This window comes from Lissotriton helveticus, chromosome 7, assembly GCF_964261635.1.
Source record: "Lissotriton helveticus chromosome 7, aLisHel1.1, whole genome shotgun sequence".
NCBI classification, from domain to species: Eukaryota; Metazoa; Chordata; class Amphibia; order Caudata; family Salamandridae; genus Lissotriton; species Lissotriton helveticus.
The window spans coordinates 1,156,173,404-1,156,194,406 of NC_136068.1; the positions used below are offsets into that span (position 1 = coordinate 1,156,173,404).

Sequence of the window (21,003 nt, forward strand, 5' to 3'; positions counted from 1 at the left end):
AGGTCTTCAGAGTTTTGGCTTTGAGTGCTAGAGTAAGAATCATTTCCTTCGTTGTTTAAGTTAAAAAATTAACTAGGATCTTCCGGGGTTTGGACCTTCTTGGATTTAAACGGAAGGGGTCTCGGTGTACTCTTTGTATGTCGGTTTCCAGGTCTAATTCTGACCTCTCTAGTTTCAGAGTATCCTTAAGCAGGGTTACCACGTATTTTTTAAGTTCGCTTCCCTCTTTTCCTTCCGGGATTTTTAAAATCCTGAGGTTGTTCCTTCTTGAGTAATTCTCTAAGGACTCAACTCTTTCTTTTACTGCTTCCCCCTCTCTTCTCATAGTCGCAATTTTCGTTTCAGCATGATCTAGCTTTGCTTTAAGCTCTCCCACCGTTGTCTCTAAGCATCCTGTCCTTTCAAAAAGTCCATCCACCTTGGTTTCCAGATTCTCACACATGGCCCGGATCTCCGATTGGTTTTGCCTTGATTCCGCAAAGCATAATTTTGACTCTTCAAAACCAGATTTAATCTCCTTGCTCATGTTGAGAAGTATGCGCTGTATAGTGTCTTCGCCGTCTTCTCTCTGACCACCTGGATTTTGGTCCCGGGGACTTCGTATAACCGTCTTTTCCATATCTGCTGAGTTTATGTCCAAGGGCTCTGTTCCCGGCATCCTGGCGGTAATCAGCTTTCCGGCATCGTTATCCAGGCCTGAAGTTTTTAGCTGTTCCATGGTCTCTACTGAGAGCTCCGTACTAGGTGTGGCTGATGAGGCAGAGTTTTTTGTGGTGGTAGACATGACTGGTGCAATAGTCAGGAGCTGTTGTTCCTGATTAAGGTTTAAGATCTGGGGTAGAACCTTAAAATAGGATTTCAGAGAAGGTGTGACTCTTGTAAGCTTGGTTTTTCTAGAACTAGCTTCTGCCTGGGCTAGCTCCTTATGGTTCTTTGATCGCCCTGGCAGTTTGGTGCTGCCTATATATTTTAAATGACACTTGCATTCCAGGGCATAGTCACAGTATTCAGTTTTACAAGTTAGATGTTGTTTGATTTCTCTTCTAGACCACCCTGAAAATGCTTATATAGGTTTTTGTGTTAGTAGCAAACTGACAGGCCTTGCATATTAAACATCTATAGAAACCCTTTCTAGACGGTAGCCAGCTATCTTTCTTGAAACTTTCCTGATTATTTTTAGCTAGCATGTTACCCATACTCATTGCTTTTCGAAAAGCTATTGCTGGGTTTGAGGGCATTAGGCCACCAATCACAGGATCATCCTGGATAAAGTGCTAATTGTCTCTAATAATGCTCCTCAATTCCCGTTCTTGTTTTGAGTATGTTAAAATCAGTCGGACAGGGTCAGATTTGTCTTTTTCACCTCCCTGTTTGATCTTGGATTTATATTCACGGAGTTCCACTCTAGGCTTCGCTTGTGATTTCCTCATAGCGGCCTCTACCACTCTATAGCTATAACCTCTGTCTAGGAATCTGGCTAGGCTCTCCACTTGCTTTTCCTTTGCATCCATGGGATCACTGCATATACGTCGAATGCGAAGCATCTCCCCATACGGTATGCTTTTTATCAAGTGTGGGGGATGAGCACTTGTTGCGTGGAGTAATGTGTTACCCGCCGTTGGTTTTTAAAAAGGATAGTTGTTAAGATGTTGTTTTTAAAAAAAAACCTGCACATCTAAAAATGTCACAGAGTGTTTGCTGATATTGAATGTAAAATTTAAGTTAAAATCATTCACATTGATTTCATCTATAAATTTCAACACACTCTCCTCAGTACCACGCCAAACAATAAAAAGGTAATCGATAAATCTCAAACAAGGAATTATATTATGGGTGCAACTGTGTTCAAACTCACGCCTGAGGACCAGTTCTTCCCACCAGCCCATAAAAAGGCAGGCATAACTGGGGGAGAAACTGGCCCCCATGGCCACACCTTGCACCTGCTGATAAAATTGGCCATTAAAAAGAAAATAATTATTCTCTAAGAAAAAAGACAACATATCCAATAACATTTTCCTGTGATGTGCAAACTCCATTGGTCTAGTGCTAAGAAAATAATCAGCTGCCCGTAGACCGTCTCTGTGCTTTATACTCGTATACAGAGAACACACATCCAGTGTTACCAACAATAAATCAGAGCTCCATGTAATGTCCTTAATTTTACCAAGAAAGTCACTAGTATCTTGGACATATATACATATATATACATTTATATATATAAATATTTATAGATAGATAGATAGATAGATAGATAGATAGATAGATAGATAGATAGATAGATAGATAGATAGATAGATAGATAGATAGATAGATAGATAGATAGATAGATAGATAGATAGATAGATAGATAGATAGATAGATAGAGTCAGAAGTAACTGAGGAGGAGCAGTCGGGCGATGAAACGGCACCAACATCCAAAACAGTATCGAAAAGCCCTTTTCATTTGGAGTTCAATCTTATACGCCAAAGCTGGCTGAGGGGAGGAAAATCAAGACCTCCAGAAAACGACGAAGAACGCGAAGAGGAGGTTGGAAGGGGAAGAGGAAGAGGGGCAAGATCGTTGAACCCTCGCAAGAAGAGGGGCAATCGATGGTGATCCCCGAATCCAACCTCACAATTAACAAATTGACGGATAAGAATCTGACCAGAGAAGAGGAAGACACCTTGCAGTTGGGTCTAACATTCTGCCCGAGCGACAAACTGGAATATACACAGACCAGAATAGACCTCTTCAAGTTGGTCCGCAAAATCAAGTTACACAAATTCTTCGCATTGAAACCCTCAAGTACAGAAGCAAAAAAACGGGGGTAAAAAACAACGAGACAAATGACGGACACTCTGAGTACCAAGGATCTCAACCTTATGGAAACCTTGACAGAATTACGAACAGAACAGGAGTTGGAGATCTATGATGATCCAATAATGAGAGCTAAAAGAGCCAATATTGAACAGCAAGCCCCTGCAACTGATTTCAAGGCACCGTCACAATTTAATTCGCAAATGCCATACGATGCCATTGACACCTTGTCGGATGCAGTTATAGAGGACCTAATGAAGTTCAGGACCATTGGGCAGAAATATACTCGCCATAAAAGCAACCTCTCTGAAATCCAATCAAAAATTATATCTGACATCAGTAACAACGATGAGGTTATTGTGAAACCTTCGGACAAGGGAGGAAATATTGTCCTGCTCTCTAGAGAACAATACTATCAAGAATCTCTCCGTCAATTAGAGGACACTAAATGTTATATAAGAACTAACAAAGAGGAGTATGTCCAGAGCATACAAACTTACCACGACCTACTGAATAAATGGCGTAATAGATCTATGTTGGACACGAATGAATATCTATTTCTGAGAAATCATGAACCAGTAACACCGACTTTTATACCAACTGCCGAAAGTGCATAAAGACCTCCGCTTCCAATTGTCTCATCAAAGGGAGGACTCACTGAAAACCTTTCAATATATATCGATTCATTTCTTGCACAATCGGTTGTCAAATTAAGATCTTATGTGAGAGACACGAAAGATTTCATCGAACAAGTAGAGAACATCCAATGGGACAACACATATGTACTCATAACCCTCAACAATACAAGTTTATATACTTGTATTCGACATGATCAGGGAGTCGAGGCAGTAAGATACTTCTTAGAAAAGAGAGCAATGAAGTATACTGAACATGGGGTGATGTTGATTGAACTACTTGAATTCTGCCTGACACACAACATTTTTCTGTTCCAAAATGATCTTTATAAACAAATCTCAGGGACAGCGATGGGCACCTGCTTCACCCCCAGCTACGCAAATTTATTCGTGGACTGGTGGGAGGAGCAGGTGGCCCTGGGAGGTCACAACGCCAAATGGGCAGAATACATAGTTGTGTGGCGTCGTTACATAGACAACTTGTTTTTAGTTTGGAGGGGCTCCTTCAGACAGGCAGAGGATTTCATTAGGGATCTAAACAGAAACAACTTGAATTTGAAATTTACTAGTGATCTAAGCAGGGAAGAGGTGCACTACCTAGATCTGAAGGTCTTCGTGAATGAGGGGAAACTTGAAACATCATTATATAGGAAGCCCACCTCGGGCAACAGCATTTTACATGCCAAGAGTAGTCATCCCGCAAACCTGATCCATAGTATACCCTATGGCGAGTTACTTAGACTCCGCCGTAATTGCTCAAGGGACTCTGATTTCATCAGTGTAGCCAAGGAATCTATCATTAGATTTAAAACTAGAGGCTATGACTCTATTCTCCTTGAGAAAACCTTTGACAGAGTTCGTAAAATACCAAGAAGGAGTCTGCTACATGTAAAAGAAAAACCAGACCAATCAGAGATCAGTAACAAGTTCAGGATGATAACTACTTTCTCGAATGATGCGAATCATTTGAGAAAGATACTGACAAAAAACTGGCATATATTACGCCTGGACCCGGTCATAGGGCGAGATGTCCCCAATAGCCCTCTAATCACTTTCCGTAAACTGAGTTCTTTGAAAGACAAATTGGTACAAAGTCACCTTACGCCCCCAAAATCTAAGAGAAGTAACACCCTAAAGGATATGAAAGGATTCTTTCCCTGTGCCAAATGTAAAGCCTGAAAACAGCAAACGGGTTTTAACATATAACATTCCTGGCCTACAAACACCTAGAAGAATAGCGAAGTTCATCACATGCCAAACCCCCTACGTTGTGTACTGCCTGACATGTCCATGTGGTCTTAAATATATCGGCAGCACAATTAATAATGTAAAGTTGAGAATTTTGGAACACCAGCGTGCCATCAGTAATAAAGATGTGAATTATCCGGTGGCACGGCACTTTGACAAGGAACATCAGAGTAATAGGGATCTATTACAGTATTTTGGCATAGATCATGTCCCGATTAACCCTAGGGGAAGGGACAGATTGTTGAGGCTACGTAGACTGGAATCCCGCTATATCATAGACATGCAAACAAAACATCCATATGGGATGAATAGCGGGGAAGAAATGATGGTACATTTAGGAAAATGAATCAATGATGGACAAATTTTCCTGAAACTGTATTGAATTGATTTTAATTGTCCTTTGCTTTGCCTTTTGCAATTTTGATTTTCTTCTTTTTGTATGCTATATGGTGTAGCACTATGAGAGATCTAAGTAAGATAATTGTCTCTGCACCTCAGATGAAGTGATGATGTTGCTATGAAAATTATGATTAATACTAGTGATGCTATTTATGACATGCCTATTAACAGAAAAGTACATTGTGAACTGTACTTGAATTCGGGTCGAAATCACAGGGCGCAAATGAATGCAGCTGGTGACCTGCCGATCCACGGCTCTATAGGAAAGTTACACCAGCTTGAGCGGCTGATACGCCGATATACGGCAATACAAGTTGTAGTAATATACTGCTTCGAAATCGCATAATTTTATGCTTTTTAAGATGGCCACCACATTCGTGTAGGCGCATTTGTGATCTCGATACCGTCTTCTGTGTGAGAGGCGTGTCACAATGACGTATTTAAAGTAGCCGCTGAGTGGCGTTCTGTGTAAACACTGACGAAGGACTCACGTCCGAAACGCGTCTGTCTACGGCTGATGGTGAAATAAAGAAATACTTGCCTGTACCCCGGGAGTCCTGAACTTTGTTTTTCAAACAAATGGAGTCTGAGCCACAATTTTAAACGCGGGTACCGTCGCGTCTGAAGCACCCGCTCACGAGTGACCCGTGATTGACGGTACAACAGGAGCATCAAATATACATTTATATATATAAATATATATAGATAGATAGATAGATAGATAGATAGATAGATAGATAGATAGATAGATAGATAGATAGATAGATAGATAGATAGATAGATAGATAGATAGATAGATAGATAGATAGATAGATAGATAGATAGATAGATAGATAGATAGATAGATAGATAGATAGATAGATAGATAGATAGATAGATAGACAGATATAGATATAGATAGATATAAATATGCTTTCTCCGGTTCCCACCAAATACAGCCAAACTCTAAAAAACGGGTGCCTCCTGGTATCGCGAAGGTAGGAGGACTCGCTTGTTTTCCAACAACTTACATCTCACAGACTATCTCAAAATGTATTTTAGTCAATTGACTGCATTCACACCAGACGCGTTTTACCGTAATGCCTTCTTCCGTGCTGTAAAATGCAAAAATTGGGACAGTCTCTGGTTGGTTTAAATATATCACCACCCTTCTCATTGGTGAATCTTTGGCCAGTGGGAGAGCCACACTAACGATGCCTGATTTTCTTCAACCAGCATGGATATGCGAAAAACTGTAACATATCAATCTTATTAATCTTGCACGGGCTCACAAGTGCCCCAAATGCACCATGTATTCTACGATGGTTAGGGCACAATATATATATATATATATATATCTGCATACACTCCCTCCAAAAGAAGAAGCAGAAGCCCAGAGGGGAACAGGTCAGAAAGGCTTTATTTGCTCAAAACAGCTCCAGTGGCGGCGAATGCATTTGGGCGTTTCGCCTTCCTCAGCGCCCAACACCGGACAAAATCATCACAGTAAGTCTTCCATACTGCCTCTTAAGTAGCTGACGTAGGTCCGCTCCTCCCCCATACAATAGAGTTCACCTGCTGCAGAACGTTCCAAATCTCCGAACTGCAACTCCCACAATGCTCTATTTTGAGGCAACTCGGGTCTGCGAGAATGGGAGTAGGGTTAATGTTAAAATTCACTGCTGCGGGACCAGAATGAAGCTGGACACGATGAAACCCTTCACTGTCCTGAGATCACAAAGTCTCTCCTCGGGTCCCCTCATACAGTCACAGCCCCTGGTACAGGAAGTCCATTGAGCAGGGGCTAATTGCAGGAAGCAAGATGCCACAGAGAGAGGTACAATACCTCAACTGCTCGGGCCCCCCTGGTGGAGAGGCGGGTGCCAGACACATTCCATTACTGAAAGAACCAAAGTGCTGTGAAGCGTGGCGGGGGCTTCTGCATTGCGTTGCTGGCCAGCGCAAGAAATATCTCCATACACTCCCTCCAAAAGAAGAAGCAGAAGCCCAGAGGTGAACAGGTCAGAAAGGCTTTCTTTGCTCAAAACAGCTCCAGTGGTGGCGAATACATTTCGGCGTTTCGCCTTCCTCAGTGCCCAACACCGGACAAAATCATCACAGTAAGTTCTTCCATACGGCCTCTTAAGTAGCTGATCTAGGTCCGCTCCTCCCCCGTACAATAGAGTTCACCTGCTGCAGAACGTTCCAAATCTCCGAACTGCAACTCCCAGAATGCTCTATTTTGAGGCAACTCGGGTCGGCGAGAATGGGGGGGAGAGTTAATGTTAAAATTCACTGCTGCAGGACCAGAATGAAGCAGGACACGATGAAACCCTTCATTGTCCTGAGATCACAAAGTCTCTCCTCGGGTCCCCTCGTACCGTCACAGCCCCTGGTAGAGGAAGTCCATTGAGCAGGGGCTAGTTGCAGGAAGATATATATATATGTTATTCACCAAAGACGCGGCACTCATGTGGGTTTAAATGTTTGAAGAAATCTTTATTTGCTGAAGGTCAACTAATGCTTTTCAGCCTCCACGGCCTTGCTCACGGTCGGTGAGTCCTTTCTCTATTGCACTTTTATGTATGCATGTCAGCAGCTCCCCTTGTCCAAAAGCAATGCCGGCTCCTACAGGAGGCGGGGAGCCCGCTGAGACCTTAGGGGCATTAGGACTCCCCCACGGTCCCCAAAGCTGAGGGCAGGCCCTGGGAGATGGGGTCACTGTTGCCAGGAGTGGCCCGGGAGGGGGGCTACTCACCCCCCTCGCCTTTGGTTGTTTTTAAAAAAAGAGGCCATGCCCCGGGGGAAATTGGCCTCGGGAGTGGGACACCGCGGCCCCCTTTCTGTTTTTTTATGGCTTTATTTTTTTAAAGGGTCAGACCCTGGGGGATGGGGTTCCCAGGGCCACAAAAATAATAAAAGAAGGGGGGCCACACAGCCCCCCCATCTAAAAATATATATAAAAAAGCCAGCATCTTGCCTAAGGGCCCACTACCTGGCTGCACCACTCTGAAAACGCGCCCCCTGGCGCGTTCTATGTTAGGGAATTAAGACTCATTGAATACTGAGGGTCCCTGGGGGCCAACTAGCCTACCAGGTACCTCCAGTAAGCACCACACAGCTGGATTGTAGAGAGGTGGTCCGAGGCCATGCCCCTTTTTACACCACTCTGCAAATGCGCCTCTTGACGCAATGCTGGTGGGGCAATGAGTACCTTTTGTGTCCAGAGGACCTCAGGACACAAGTGGACTTCATCCCGAGCAGCAGAGCACCAGGAGCCATGTTTGCAGAGTGATGCAAAAAAGGGCGTGGGGACCACTCTCAGAAATCCAGCTTTGTGGGGCATATTGGACGTACTTGGTGGTCTAGTTGGCCCCCAGGGACCCTTATGAGGAAAGGGGACTTCATCCCACAACCAAGAGCGCGCCAAGAGGCACGTTTGCAGAGTGGCAGAGAAAGGGGCCGTGGTCGGTGTCCACCTCTCAGCAATCCCACTGTGTGGGGCTTCCTGAAGGTAAGAAGTAGGCTAGTTGTCCCCTAAGCACCGCCAGCAGTGAAGGGGACTTCAATTCCCATCGAAGAGCGCACCAGGGAGCACGTTTGCAGAGTGGTGGGCAAAGGGGGCGTGGCCTGTTATGAGAATTTTGCAATCCTGCTGTGTGGTACTTACTGGAGGTAATAGGAAGGGTAGTTGGCCCCCAAGGATATCCTTCGGTGCCAAGGACCCCTCTTGTTACCTCCAGTAAGTCCCACACAGTAGGATTGCTAAGACGTCTTCGGAGGCCATGCCCCCTTTCTCCACCATGCTGCAAACGTGCCTCCTGGCCGACTACGGGTTCGGGGATGAAGTCCTCTTGGATGCTGAGGGACCTTGAGGGCCAGGACGCCCTCCTGTTACTTCCAGTAGGCCATATACAGTAGGATTCCTGAGAGCAGGTCAGTGGCCCCAGCCCCATTCTCCACCACTCTACAAATGCGACTACTAGTTAAAAAAACATAGAAATTCACTTCAAAAACCAAAGGTTACAGGGATTTTATAGTTAGGAAATAGAATTTGAAACACCTTAGAAATTCACTTCAAAAACCAAAGGTTACAGGGACATTATAGTTAGAAAATAGAATTTAAAAAGCTTTAGAACTTCTCTGAAAAAAAACAAAGGTTACAGGGACGTTATAGTTAGGGTCAGATTTTCACTCATAGAAAACTAGTGAAATTCGGCTGAGCTAAATATAACATACACTCCCCTAATCCACTGCTCAAGACCTCACATATTACATCACTCTTGACATGGTCAGTGATGTCACCCATGACATCACTAATGATATCTCAATTCACATCACTGATGACATTATCAAGAGAGCGTACGTGTTTTTAAGAGTCTATGGGAGTTAAACATATATACTTACCTATAAAACACTTTACTGAGAAGTTTAACAACAACACATAGTAAAGATTCTTGTACTGATTTCTGTCTTTCTTTATATTGTATTTCTCTGATGAGTCGGTTATTTCAGAAACACAGCTAAGAACAACAGCCAACACATGTTTTGCGCTCTCAGGCACTTTTTCAAGGCCCTCAAATTACTTATTGTGGTCCAATGGGCTGAATTATGCTACTCGAGTCAAACCTTCAGTCTGTTGTATCTGTATAGAAATCCCTCAAACATCCAGATAGTGCAGATTCTACTCTTGTTCAATAGTTGCTATTCTTGATTCAAAATTCTTAACATCACCTTCCACATGTTCCATAAATTGAGATTAGATAGTAGCCTGAGTCAAATATTTTTCAGTCACTACTAGTGATGTCGATACAATAAAGCAATAATTCCCCATATAAGGGAAATGTATTGTTCTCTCACTCCATCCGTCCTCACGTACTAACCTACTACAAAAGTTAAATTAGTATACTAGGTGCACTACTACTGAGTAATAGTCTGTCTAGCTTTTCAGGTAATTTCTTTACAGAGAAACAATAGTTCCTCCTCCTGGTAGGTATCTAATTGAGATGGACTCAGAGTTCCCCAAATAATTTCTTCCAAATCTACCTTTAGCTTGGCCACAACTAATGTTCTTCCCTTTACTGGGACTGAAACAGTTTCAGGGATTTGATTATTAATCGGGGTACTAAATACTCTGAGACAATCAACCAATTCTTGAGGAGTAAATCCAGATTGTTCTCTTGGAGTATTTAAATGCAAATATCCATTTGTTCCAGGTTGCATATTTAATGCAGATGTATCAGGAACTGAAATTCCCATGGGCACAGTCATTTCAGAAACACTGTAACTTATTCTTGGAACGTAAAAAGGTGATAACCACTGAACCATTCTGCTTCTACGATCAAATTTATTCCGATTTAAAATGGAATCTGTACTCTTAATACCTGTAGTATCACTTAGAGTCGGAACCATAGGCGTCTGAAGCAAAGATCTTGTTGTCAAATCTAGTAAATTACCATGCACAATATTTACTCTAGCAGGTATAGTCAAAGTATGGGCAGTATTTACCTGTGACCTAGATTTACAAAGAGGTACAACAGGACCAATAGAAACAGGAACGATTAAAGCAGCTAGAGCATTCAAATCAAATGGGTTCAATTGAGCTGTTTTTACTTTTACTGTTCCTCCTCTTACAAGAGAAACAAGTGTAGTCTCGTTTGGTATTTCAGGCGAGCAACCTTGGCCGATGCCCAGTGGAGCTGTCCAATGCAGCTATAGAGGAGTCTGGCCCCTTGGCTGTCACCTATCCAGCCGGTCAGCTGATATTGTCTTCCTCGTCTCCCCGGTTTGCGTCTCCTTTCCTCCCCATCCTCCCTCCTCTGTGATTCTTTTGATTCTAACTGATGTAACTATGTATCTGGCAACTTGCTGATTAAACTGATGTAGATACCTACCGCGGAGCCCGAGCAACCTTGGCCGATTCCCGGTGGAGCTGTCCTATGCAGCTATAGGGGAGTCTGGCCCCTTGGCCGTCACCTACCAAGCCGGTCATCTGACTTTGTTTTACTCGTCTGTCCATTCTGGTCTCCTTTGCTCCCTCTCCCGCTGTGTTTCTTTGATTCAAACTGATGTAACTATGTAACCAATAACTCGCTGATTCAAATGAGATAACTATGTATCCTGTAACTCGCTGATCCTCATGTAAAGCGCTCTGATACCTCCCGGTCTAGCCAGCGCTATATAAAACTTTGCAAATAAATAAATAAAAAATAAAATAAATAAAATAAAAATAAATAAAAGGTGCATTTGAAATATATGCTGTATTTCCATTTGTCAAATTCTCACTCTGAGATCCATTGTATGGTGGTGGATGTTTCATCAACAAGTCATTCAAAAGATCGTCATCTACGCCACTGCTTTCTCCATCTGTTTCAGGATCACTTTTCTGTCTGAATATGTTTCCGCTTCTCTTTTCATTTTCCCCTAATGTCTCCTTCGACTGCTATCAAAGGGTACATTCTTGTTCCCTAAATAACATCTGCTCTGAGTGTCTGAATGGCTGTATGAGTGAATGACTCGGTGTGCAAGTGGCTGTATGGGTGAAGGAGTGGCTGTTTGAGTGGGTGTTCTGTATTGGAGAGTAAGTGTCTGTGCGAATGGCTGTATGTGTTTGTGAGGGGATGTGTGAGTGCTTGTAAGGATGTGTGAATGGGTATGTAAGTGGTTGTGTGGGTGTGTGAGTGTTTGAATGGGTAGGTGAGTGAGTGGCTGTTTTGAGATGCTGTATGGGTGAGTGGGTGTGTGAGTGACTGTGTAGGCAAATAAGTGGGTGGTGAGTAGCTGTATGGGTGAGTGTGTGGCTATGTGAGTGGCTGTATTGGTGAGTGAATGGTTGTGTGAGTGGTTGTACGAGTGAGTGGGTGTGTGAGTGCCTCTATGGAGGAGTGAATGTATGTGTGAGTACTGGTTATTGACTATTCATCATTACTGAATATACATTTACTACAGAAGGTAGACTTACATTTCTCCATCTCCTGAAACAGGGAGTTGAGACAAATTTAAAAGTGAAAAGTGACCAAAGACAAAAAAAACAGTAGTAAGTCCAGAACCATACATGGCAAACCAATGGTACTGCAAAACTGTCCCATAGAAATAATGGAGGCAGGGACTTAAAATAGAACGCCATAGCAAATAATGTTAAAATAAATTACTTTATTTGGACTTTTGAAAAATATATATAAATGTAAGTTAATGTTAAGCTGGGGAGAGATCTCCACAAAGAAAAGATAGGAGAGGTGAAATTACATTAGCAAGCTAAAAATTATCAAACTAATATTCATGCTTACAACGACATACTGCAGCAAATTCTTGTGGGTGATGCTCATTCTCAACCAAAATTGTAACTTGAAATGAATCATGAATGTTATGACAAAAATTCTTCTATAGTGTTCTGTATACCCTGTTATAACAAGCATTTGCAGTGCAATAGGTCTCGCATTAATTAAGTTTGAGCTATTGGCATTGCTAAATTTTGCAACACAAATTGCAACAAAAGTCTATAAATTGTAGGCCAAAAAAAGTGTATTTATTTTTGTAGCAATGGTGGCATGCTGCGCTTTAGATGAATATGTTTAAAAGTAAAAGTGTGCCATGCTGCGATTGCTACAATAGTTAATTGTGGATGCGTTAACAATTGATGTGTGCACTGATGGCTGGTGGCGTGTGTGCCTGTAGAAACTGTGCACTGATGACTGGTGGTGTGTGTGCCTGGTGGAAGTGTGCACTGCCGGCTGGTGGTGGGTGTGCCTGGTGAAAGCGTGCACTGACGGCTGGTGGTGTGTGTATGCCTGGTGAAAGCGTGCACTGATGGCTGGTGGCGTGTGTGTGTGCCTGGTGAAAGTATGCAATGACACCTGGTGGTGTGTGCCTGGTGGAAGCATGCACTGACGGCTGGTGGTGTTTGTGCCCGGTGAAAGCGTGCAGTGACGACTGTCTGTGCCTGGTGAAAGTGTGCACTGACAGTGTGGTTGTGTGTGTGGTTGTGTGTGTGGTTGTGTGTGTGTGTGGTTGTGTGTGTGGTTGTGGTTGTGTGTTGTGTGTTTGTGGTTGTTTGGGTGTGTGGTTGTGTGTGTGGTTGTGTGTGTGTGGTTGTGGTGGTGTGGTTGTGTATGTGTGGTTGTATGTGTGGTTGTATGTGTGGTTGTGTGTGTGGTTGTGTGTAGTTGTGTGTGTGGCTGTGTGTGGGTATGTGTGTGCTGTTGTGGTTGTGTGTGTGCTTGTGGTTGTGTGTGTGTGTGTGGTTGTGTGTGTTGTGTTTGTGTGTGTGGTTGTGTGCGTGTGGTTGTGTGTGGTTGTGTGTGTGTGGTTGTGGGTGGTTGTGTGTGTGCGGTTGTGTGTGTGTGTGTGTGGTTGTGTGTGTGTGTGGGTGTGGGTGTGGTTGTGTCTGTGTGGTTGTGTGTTGTGTGTGGTTGTGTGTGTGGTTGTGTGTGTGGTTGTGTGTGGTTGTGGCGCGCAAGTGTCATCTTCCACAGGAGAAGGTAAGGGCATTCAGTGAGTCAATTGCCATGTTACTGTCCCACAAAATGGTAATGCTATACCAGCTCCAAGTACTGGTGTGCCAACTCAATTTCAGAGACTTTTTAAGGCATGGGCAAAGTGCACTCTGGCCCAGGGATCCAGTCTTTCAAGGGGCCTTTTACATACTTTTTGCAGAGAAATGTTGTTCATGTTTAATGTAACATTCTTTAGTTCAAAACAGAACCTATGAGAAATGGGAGTTCCACAGAGATAATTTGAAGTAATATTAGTGAGCTGCTGCTGTGTTACAATACTGAAACCACACATCATTATCCCCGAATATTAGATGTAACCACAATTATCATTTGAAAGAGTGCACCTGTGTACTATGAGTGACCTGGCCAGGAGTTCATGAAACTGCTGAATTTGGATCTTAGATTCAAAGCTGTTCCGAACAGGGCCCTCCCGCAAATACATATGGCCCAGGGCCCCCAAAATCCGTAAGATGTCCCTGCTCAACTTTGCCCTCAGGATCATTCCCATGGCTTGCCCATTCTCTGGATCCATAGCTAGATCAATAGCAGGCTTGACTAAGAAACACCGCAGTTCTCTGCAGAGATAAAGGAAGATTTAAAGATCATCTTTTCTGTAACAAGTCTACGAAATGATTTGAAAACCAAGGCTCTAATTATGGCTGAGCGTGTAATTCTGAATGTGGTGTAAATGGGTTTTTGCACCTAATCTGCCATTTCAAAGTGTGCATTATTGCATCCCATCATTGTATTTTCCCTGCGAACATTTTGCCAGTAAAAACCTTTGCATGGGGAAGGCTGGACATAGCGAGTTAACCCTTTAATAAAATGGCGTAACCTACAGATTATTCCTCATTCTGAGCTGGAAACTCAGAATCGGGAGGTAAAGCCTATCAGTGTTGTATTCATATTTGAGGATAAGGACCCAAATGTGGTACTAATTTTGTCAATTTGGTACTTTTGTTTTGCTGTGGGACAGCATGTACAAGCATCCTAGTATTATTTTGGCTACAAATGTGCTAGAGAAAAACAAACTGAAGGTGAGCGTTCTATGTCAGCCATGTTGTCTCTCCCCTTACCCCTCTTCTCTGCCTTGCCCTCGTCAGGTGGCGCGCCTCTGATGGACGCAGAGATATCTCTGAAAGGCCGGATTAATATCAGCTGCGTCTTGTACTCACTGGTGCCCTAAATAATCCTCACACGGCTTCTGTAACCTGTTCCATGCTGTCAGCACTGGGTTAGGCACACGGGTATCAGTTAAGGGCTGCTCAGTAACACAGTAACCCATATGAGTGGCACATGACTTCCTGCCGTGGTGCTTGTGTTTTTTTGCCCTTCAACGGAACTTTAGACAGAGTCGGAGCAAGGTACTAACTACGTATATTCTGGAGCGGAGAGACGCAGTAGTGATAACATGTCCGGTAATTAATTCCCGTCTCTGAAGAATGCTACAAGCCAGAACTAAATATGCAAATCCGTCTCTGCTTTACTTTAAAGCTGCATCTGTCTTACTATCTATCCCCCCAAACACACACATCTATTAAGATTCTGATAAGATCGCATTTTTTCCGAATCCATTAAAAATAGCAGTGCTGCAGTACAAAATACGTTACAAAAGGGGGTGGTGATGGACGGAGCATCTGAACCAATCAAACACTCACACCCAGTCAACAACTCAGACATGGCCATATGCAAATCAGTCTGACCCTGTGCCTCATGGGAACAGTCCAGCCCGAACTGCCAACCCATGCCTTCCCTGGACCGGAAACAAGCTTCCTAGGACCGTTTTCTGGCATTACAGCCGTCTTCAGCCAGGCTTGCTTGCATCCAGTGGCAAAGTGAGCAAGGGACTCACGTCTGAGCATACCCTGCCAACTTATGGCGAACAAAGCGGTACAAAAGGGGGTGGTGATGGACGGAGCATCTGAACAATAGGTGAGTGTCTGATCACCCAGTCGCTCATAGCGATTTTTAACTGGTTTTAAGTCACGTTTTTAACTAAATATCAATTGCAAATCCAAACCTGATGGTCTCCCATCTCACCAACAGGCGCCTATACACCGTCCCCTCCCCTGTGCTGAGGAAGACCCGCTTTAGACCCATAACTTAGACGTCAATAGGGTCGAAACGTCGACGATACAATATCATAGGACCAGTGAACAGAATCCAGGATACTAAAGCCAAATGATGTGGCATACTGGACTGCATGACTACTGAATATTAAGAAACTGGCCTTGAAAAACTCTTTTTCCTGTTTCTTTCCCCCTCCCTTCCTCACTCACTTGTATATAAACCACTTATTTCGTATCACTTGTGCACAATATGTCAAATCTCACTCACTATAATTTATGCGCCGTTTTACTAAAAAGTATCACGTGATGATTGATTTATTTCCTATACATTGTTAAAGGGTCTTGATATAAAAAACGATTCATGAATGAAAAGCAATTCAGTGATTAAAAACCTTTTATGACCCTTCTTCTTTCGTTTGTTTGGATTTGCATCTAATGATTTATTTTGGAGGTCATGTTAATTGATATAACTATGGCCATGCACATGTTGAAAGATTTACACATGATTTGAAGCAATCAGGTTCACACCCGACAGAACCATTGTCTATATTGAAGCAGTACAAAAGACGGCTTTCCAAGTAGTTAATGCTGTTATGATTTTACTGGGAGCTGTCGTGCTCGGTACTTTTTTAATTAGATCTGTCTGATGAGAATTTAAAAAAAAGTCAATATCTGTCAATCAGGTAGCTTCCAGTCTTGCTTTTGAAAAGGAGACTGGGCAAAATATAGATCGTGTGCTTGCCGGGCTTTCTCGTTGACAACAAACGACGTCTTATATGCAATTCAATCCATTACATGCCCCCGTGCTGTGGAAAGCGAAGTGTTCTGTGAAGAAATGTGTATTCACACCAAGCAACAACAAGCAGGAAGTGAGATAAGGGAGGGGGTGGCAAATGGTGAGCACATTCGCGGCCGCTTTGATGTTCTCAGTGGCCACGCCGCTCACTGAGAACATCAAAGCGGCCGCGAAAGTGATCTGCAGGCGGACAAATGGTGCACGCGTCCGGCGCACATGCACTGTACCCGATCCGCCTGCAGATTTTGGGAGAACTTTTGAAAGCCCCACTAAATATCTCGCCAAAGCATCGCTAACGCGATGGCTTAGGTGAGACCTAAAAATTTAGTATCTCCAGACTGATCAATATGTGTGTTTCTTTAAAAGTTTGCGTTTAGGTAGGATGCTTTGGAAAACAACAAAATGTAAATTTTGGACTCAGGCTTGTTAAGGGGAGAACAATCTGACATTCAGAGCTAGCTAAAACACCTCGGCACTCTGCGTTATATTTTTTACTTTTACATGTTTGAATATTTACATGCTTGCTAGCATTTTTATTTATTTTTTATTTTTGCTGGCTTTAGAATTTGTTGTCTTGCCCAAAATGTGACTGAAATCAAATGGCATATTGGCAAATTGCTATCCCTGTCTGATAAAATGTTCTGCATACCCAAAATGAACCATATTTTTTATATGTGTTCGTCAGAAGTAGTATCTGAAACAGTGATGCAGAGATTCTAATTTACAAACAAACATTGGCAAAACCTAAAGGGCTGACTTGCAATTTGAGTTCTGCCGAAAATATTGTAAACACAAAAAAAGTCTACTACAGTGAAAAAAAAACAAGACTAAAAGATTGATTTCTGTATATTGTGCATTTAAGAAATAAAGAATGTAATGTGTGCTAATTCAGTGCACTTCTGAGATGTTAAATAGTCACTCATGCATTGCAATTCAGGCACTCCATAGGAAGTGGAATGATAAGCTAAACAACAAATAGGATGAAGTGAGAGGAGAGGAGCATACTTCTTTGGGTGCAATCACAGCCCCCTCTATAGATACTGCAAGGTAACAATAATTCATATAAAGTAAATCTAGCTGAATAGATTTAAGTCTGCATGTGTTCTAGATTTACATTTGTGAAATAATTCATAGAATTTCACATTCTTACAATCTATGGAATTGATTGCCCTTGAAATGATGGCTCCACTGTCTCCTAACCCTTCTAAACCTGACGGTTTTGGGGAACAGCTTACACTTTTTTGAAAAATCCTTTTTATCTGCAGGGATAACTTTTTACCTTGTAGACAAGAAAAATTTAACACTTTTTTTTATATATGCATACGTTTCTTATCCATCTTGAGTCTATCCAGGATATATGCTTCTCCCCTGCATTTTGCTGGGGATGCCTTTGGGGTGGGTAAAATGTGAGTATACCCATAAACGTATGACTTTGTGGGTGTTTGCAAAGCCATGCAGAAACCTTAGTGAAATTTTGCACGTTGAATAAGTAGAGTTTCCATGTATTAAAATACACAGATCCTGATTTGCATTATGTAAATGTAAATTTTTTCCCACCTAAGTAACACTTTAGTGGAAAAGCAAACAAAAAATACATTAACTGGAACTCACCTTCAAACATATTGTTTTATAACCGGAATAGTAAGAACATCATGCTATGTGTTAAAATTACCTTTTCTGCTTTGCTGATCAACACCAATTAATACATATGACACAAGGTTGTTTTGCCCTTGTGTCTAAATAAAAACACAAAAAGAATATCAAAGACATGCCCAGCATGTACCTCGTCTTTGTTTCCTGCGTCATTCCATACATTTCTGATGGAGCATAGACATAACTTTCTGATGGGGCAAGGAAACCAGGCATCACTCTCTGAATAAACATAAAACAGACACATTTTCTAGAGGTATACATACACTCTCGTGATTCTTTAACGTTAACTTTGTATCAGCCTTTTTCTATGTTTAATATATATCTCTCATTTTAGGACATGGAAAATGTAACTTTGCCTCAAGATTTATCTATATGTCCCTGGATGCTGAGCCGGGGCATGTCCTGTACCACAGAATCAGACCTACAAATTCTTCGCCACACATCCATAGACATGAACCTTGAAAACCAATTCGACCCAAAGTTTGAACAAAATCTGTAACTCCAACTGCGAAGAAAATATCTCCCAATGCACCTTCCCCACCCCAAAAGAAAAAGGGGTTTCCAGCGTCTTGCAATGAAAAATACTTTATTCTGATTCTGAACATATCGCTGAGCAGACAAGCGCCATCAGCAAATAACTTTCCTGCTACCGTTGCTATTGGAAGGGATGTTACCACAGAATACAAAATATCTCAGCATGTTATATACACCGACATTGCATAATCTATTTGACCAGAAAAATTGGATTGTAAATGTTATTATTTCATTTTCATGATCATTATATTTGGGGTTTTTTCAAATCATATTTATTTTATTTATTTTGCCCTATGTATAACCGCTATTCATTAACAAACAAGCTTTTTTTTTTAAATAAAAATGAAATACGTTAGTACTGTCAAAGACTGGGTCACAATCAACTCAATGTTGAAAGATTTGTGATTAGGTATGTCAAAAATACACAGCATCGAAAAAATGGGTTGGAACTGCTTTTCCATCTTGCTTACAATGCTGTCAATCAAGTAGCTTCTTAGAACTGCCACTATTTTCATATCTTCAAGTAAATGCTGCTTGGCATTGTGTTGCTTTAAAAACACAGGGGTATATTATCAAGGGGTTTTATCTCCGCTTTTTTGGCTTTAAAAGCCAAGAAAGCGGAGATAAAATTATCTCCCTATTACCAAGCTGTCGCTAACACCAGTTAGCGACAGCTAATAGGAGATAGCGACCATCATGGGCCCCACTTTGCATGTCAGTGATATTTATCACTAATGATATGCAAAGTGGGCGTGCCAAGATGTTAGCGACTGGAAACAGTCGCTAACATCGCTATCTCCTATTACCAACTTTTGGAGATATTTGCGCTAAGGGCGAATATCTCCAAAAGCTAACACCTGCCCTGAGCAGTTCTTAGCCATGTTATCCAATGGGAGGTGGATAACATGGCTAAGAGCATTTGCTCGATAATGCATGAATATCGCTGACTTTTCAGCGATATTCATGCATTGCGGGCGTTTTTTATCGCATTTGCGATAAACCTTGCTAATAGCAAGGTTTATCTGCGATAAAAATCGCCGATGTGCGGCGATAATTTTTGTCTCTAAACAAGTTAGAGACAAAAATTATCGCTAGTTGTTGATAATATACCCCACAATCTCTAATATCAAGAACACATTTACCCGGTTGAAAGATGGAGGGCCCTGGTCCGGTTTTGTTATGTGTACTTCCTGCTCAGCTAAGAGTACAGAGGAGCAGTTCTCTTAAAGTATAGAGTGTAGCCTTTATCCCAGATACAAGGTCAGTATTATCAAGAAGATGGGTGGTTGTAGGTGTTGAAAACCGTAGCACATTAGTTGGCTCAATTTCAACGTGATCAAGGCACTTCTTTCTGCTTATCTGAATTTGGCACATTCTAATAAGAAATTTTTGGAGGACACCAGCCCTGAAAGAAATACATTAATAATGTCAATCACAAGTGGTGTCAGAAACATGAAAGACATCACATCTGTCCAGGCCCTTCTCTCAAATAAAGAACTTCTTAAATCGCAAGTGTTACTGAGTTCATCAACTCAGGATTATACATTTCTTTCGACAGCACTATATTTTTTCAAAAAAAGTCACACATTTCACAAATGGTTGGGCATTCCTAAAACCATTGTAAAGTGTCCATTCTGTTGAAACTTTTGCCACATGCCTCTGCTGCATTCTGATGTCTCAATAGGCTCCATTTGAAACCTGAAGTCAAAACTGCAGTGCAGATCGGGATACCGTTGAAAGAACAGGTTGCAGAATGTTTCGAGCTGAGCAAAAAAAAAAGAGTTCTATAACACTGGATCTCTCAAAAGCATTTTTCTTGGCATCTGCAATAGCCAAAGGGGCTTCCTAAACAACAATACAATTTTGCCAGTTTACAAAACGTGAAAATAGGATGAAACAATTAAAACACAAATGTTTGTAATCCATTTTATATCACACACTCATTCTCCTCTGTATTTCAAAATATGAATAGAAAGCATAATTGTGTGGATTGTGCATGTCACAGTGTAAAACTGATTATTCTTTACACGGCAACGAAACTCTATTGTGCACTTTATACACGTTTAGAAAATTAACACTGAAATTGAGAAAATTTTAAGAACAGCATTGTAAAAGTGTGCTTGCATATGTAGAAATAGCAGGATTAATAAAATAATGAATTGAACATGTTTATTAACTGATTACCATATATTATTAACAACGTAATTATGAAGCATTAATGATTACATCTGTATTGCCTTCATTGTAATGAACCCTAACAAAATGAAAAGTGGTGGAAAAGATTCATGCAATGTGGTATATGACTAATACTTTCAGTATAAGTGCTTGGCATTATTAGGGTCTTAGATTTCTAAAAACAATTTTAATTGAATGACTTCTTGGAATAGTTTGTATATAGGTA

General features: G+C 41.8%; 1 protein-coding gene across 1 annotated transcript in view; it reads left to right on the forward strand.

The window, feature by feature from the left end:
• The window catches only part of LOC144769415 (cilia- and flagella-associated protein 337-like), an 817,111-nt gene extending 797,973 nt beyond the window's left edge, over positions 1-19,138 (forward strand). The window contains exon 22 of the mRNA XM_078653507.1: positions 18,403-19,138. Within this exon, the coding sequence (XP_078509633.1) occupies positions 18,403-18,567 (165 nt within the window). The 3' untranslated portion in view covers positions 18,568-19,138. The remainder of the gene's footprint in view (positions 1-18,402) is intronic.
• Positions 19,139-21,003: the final 1,865 nt, after the last annotated feature.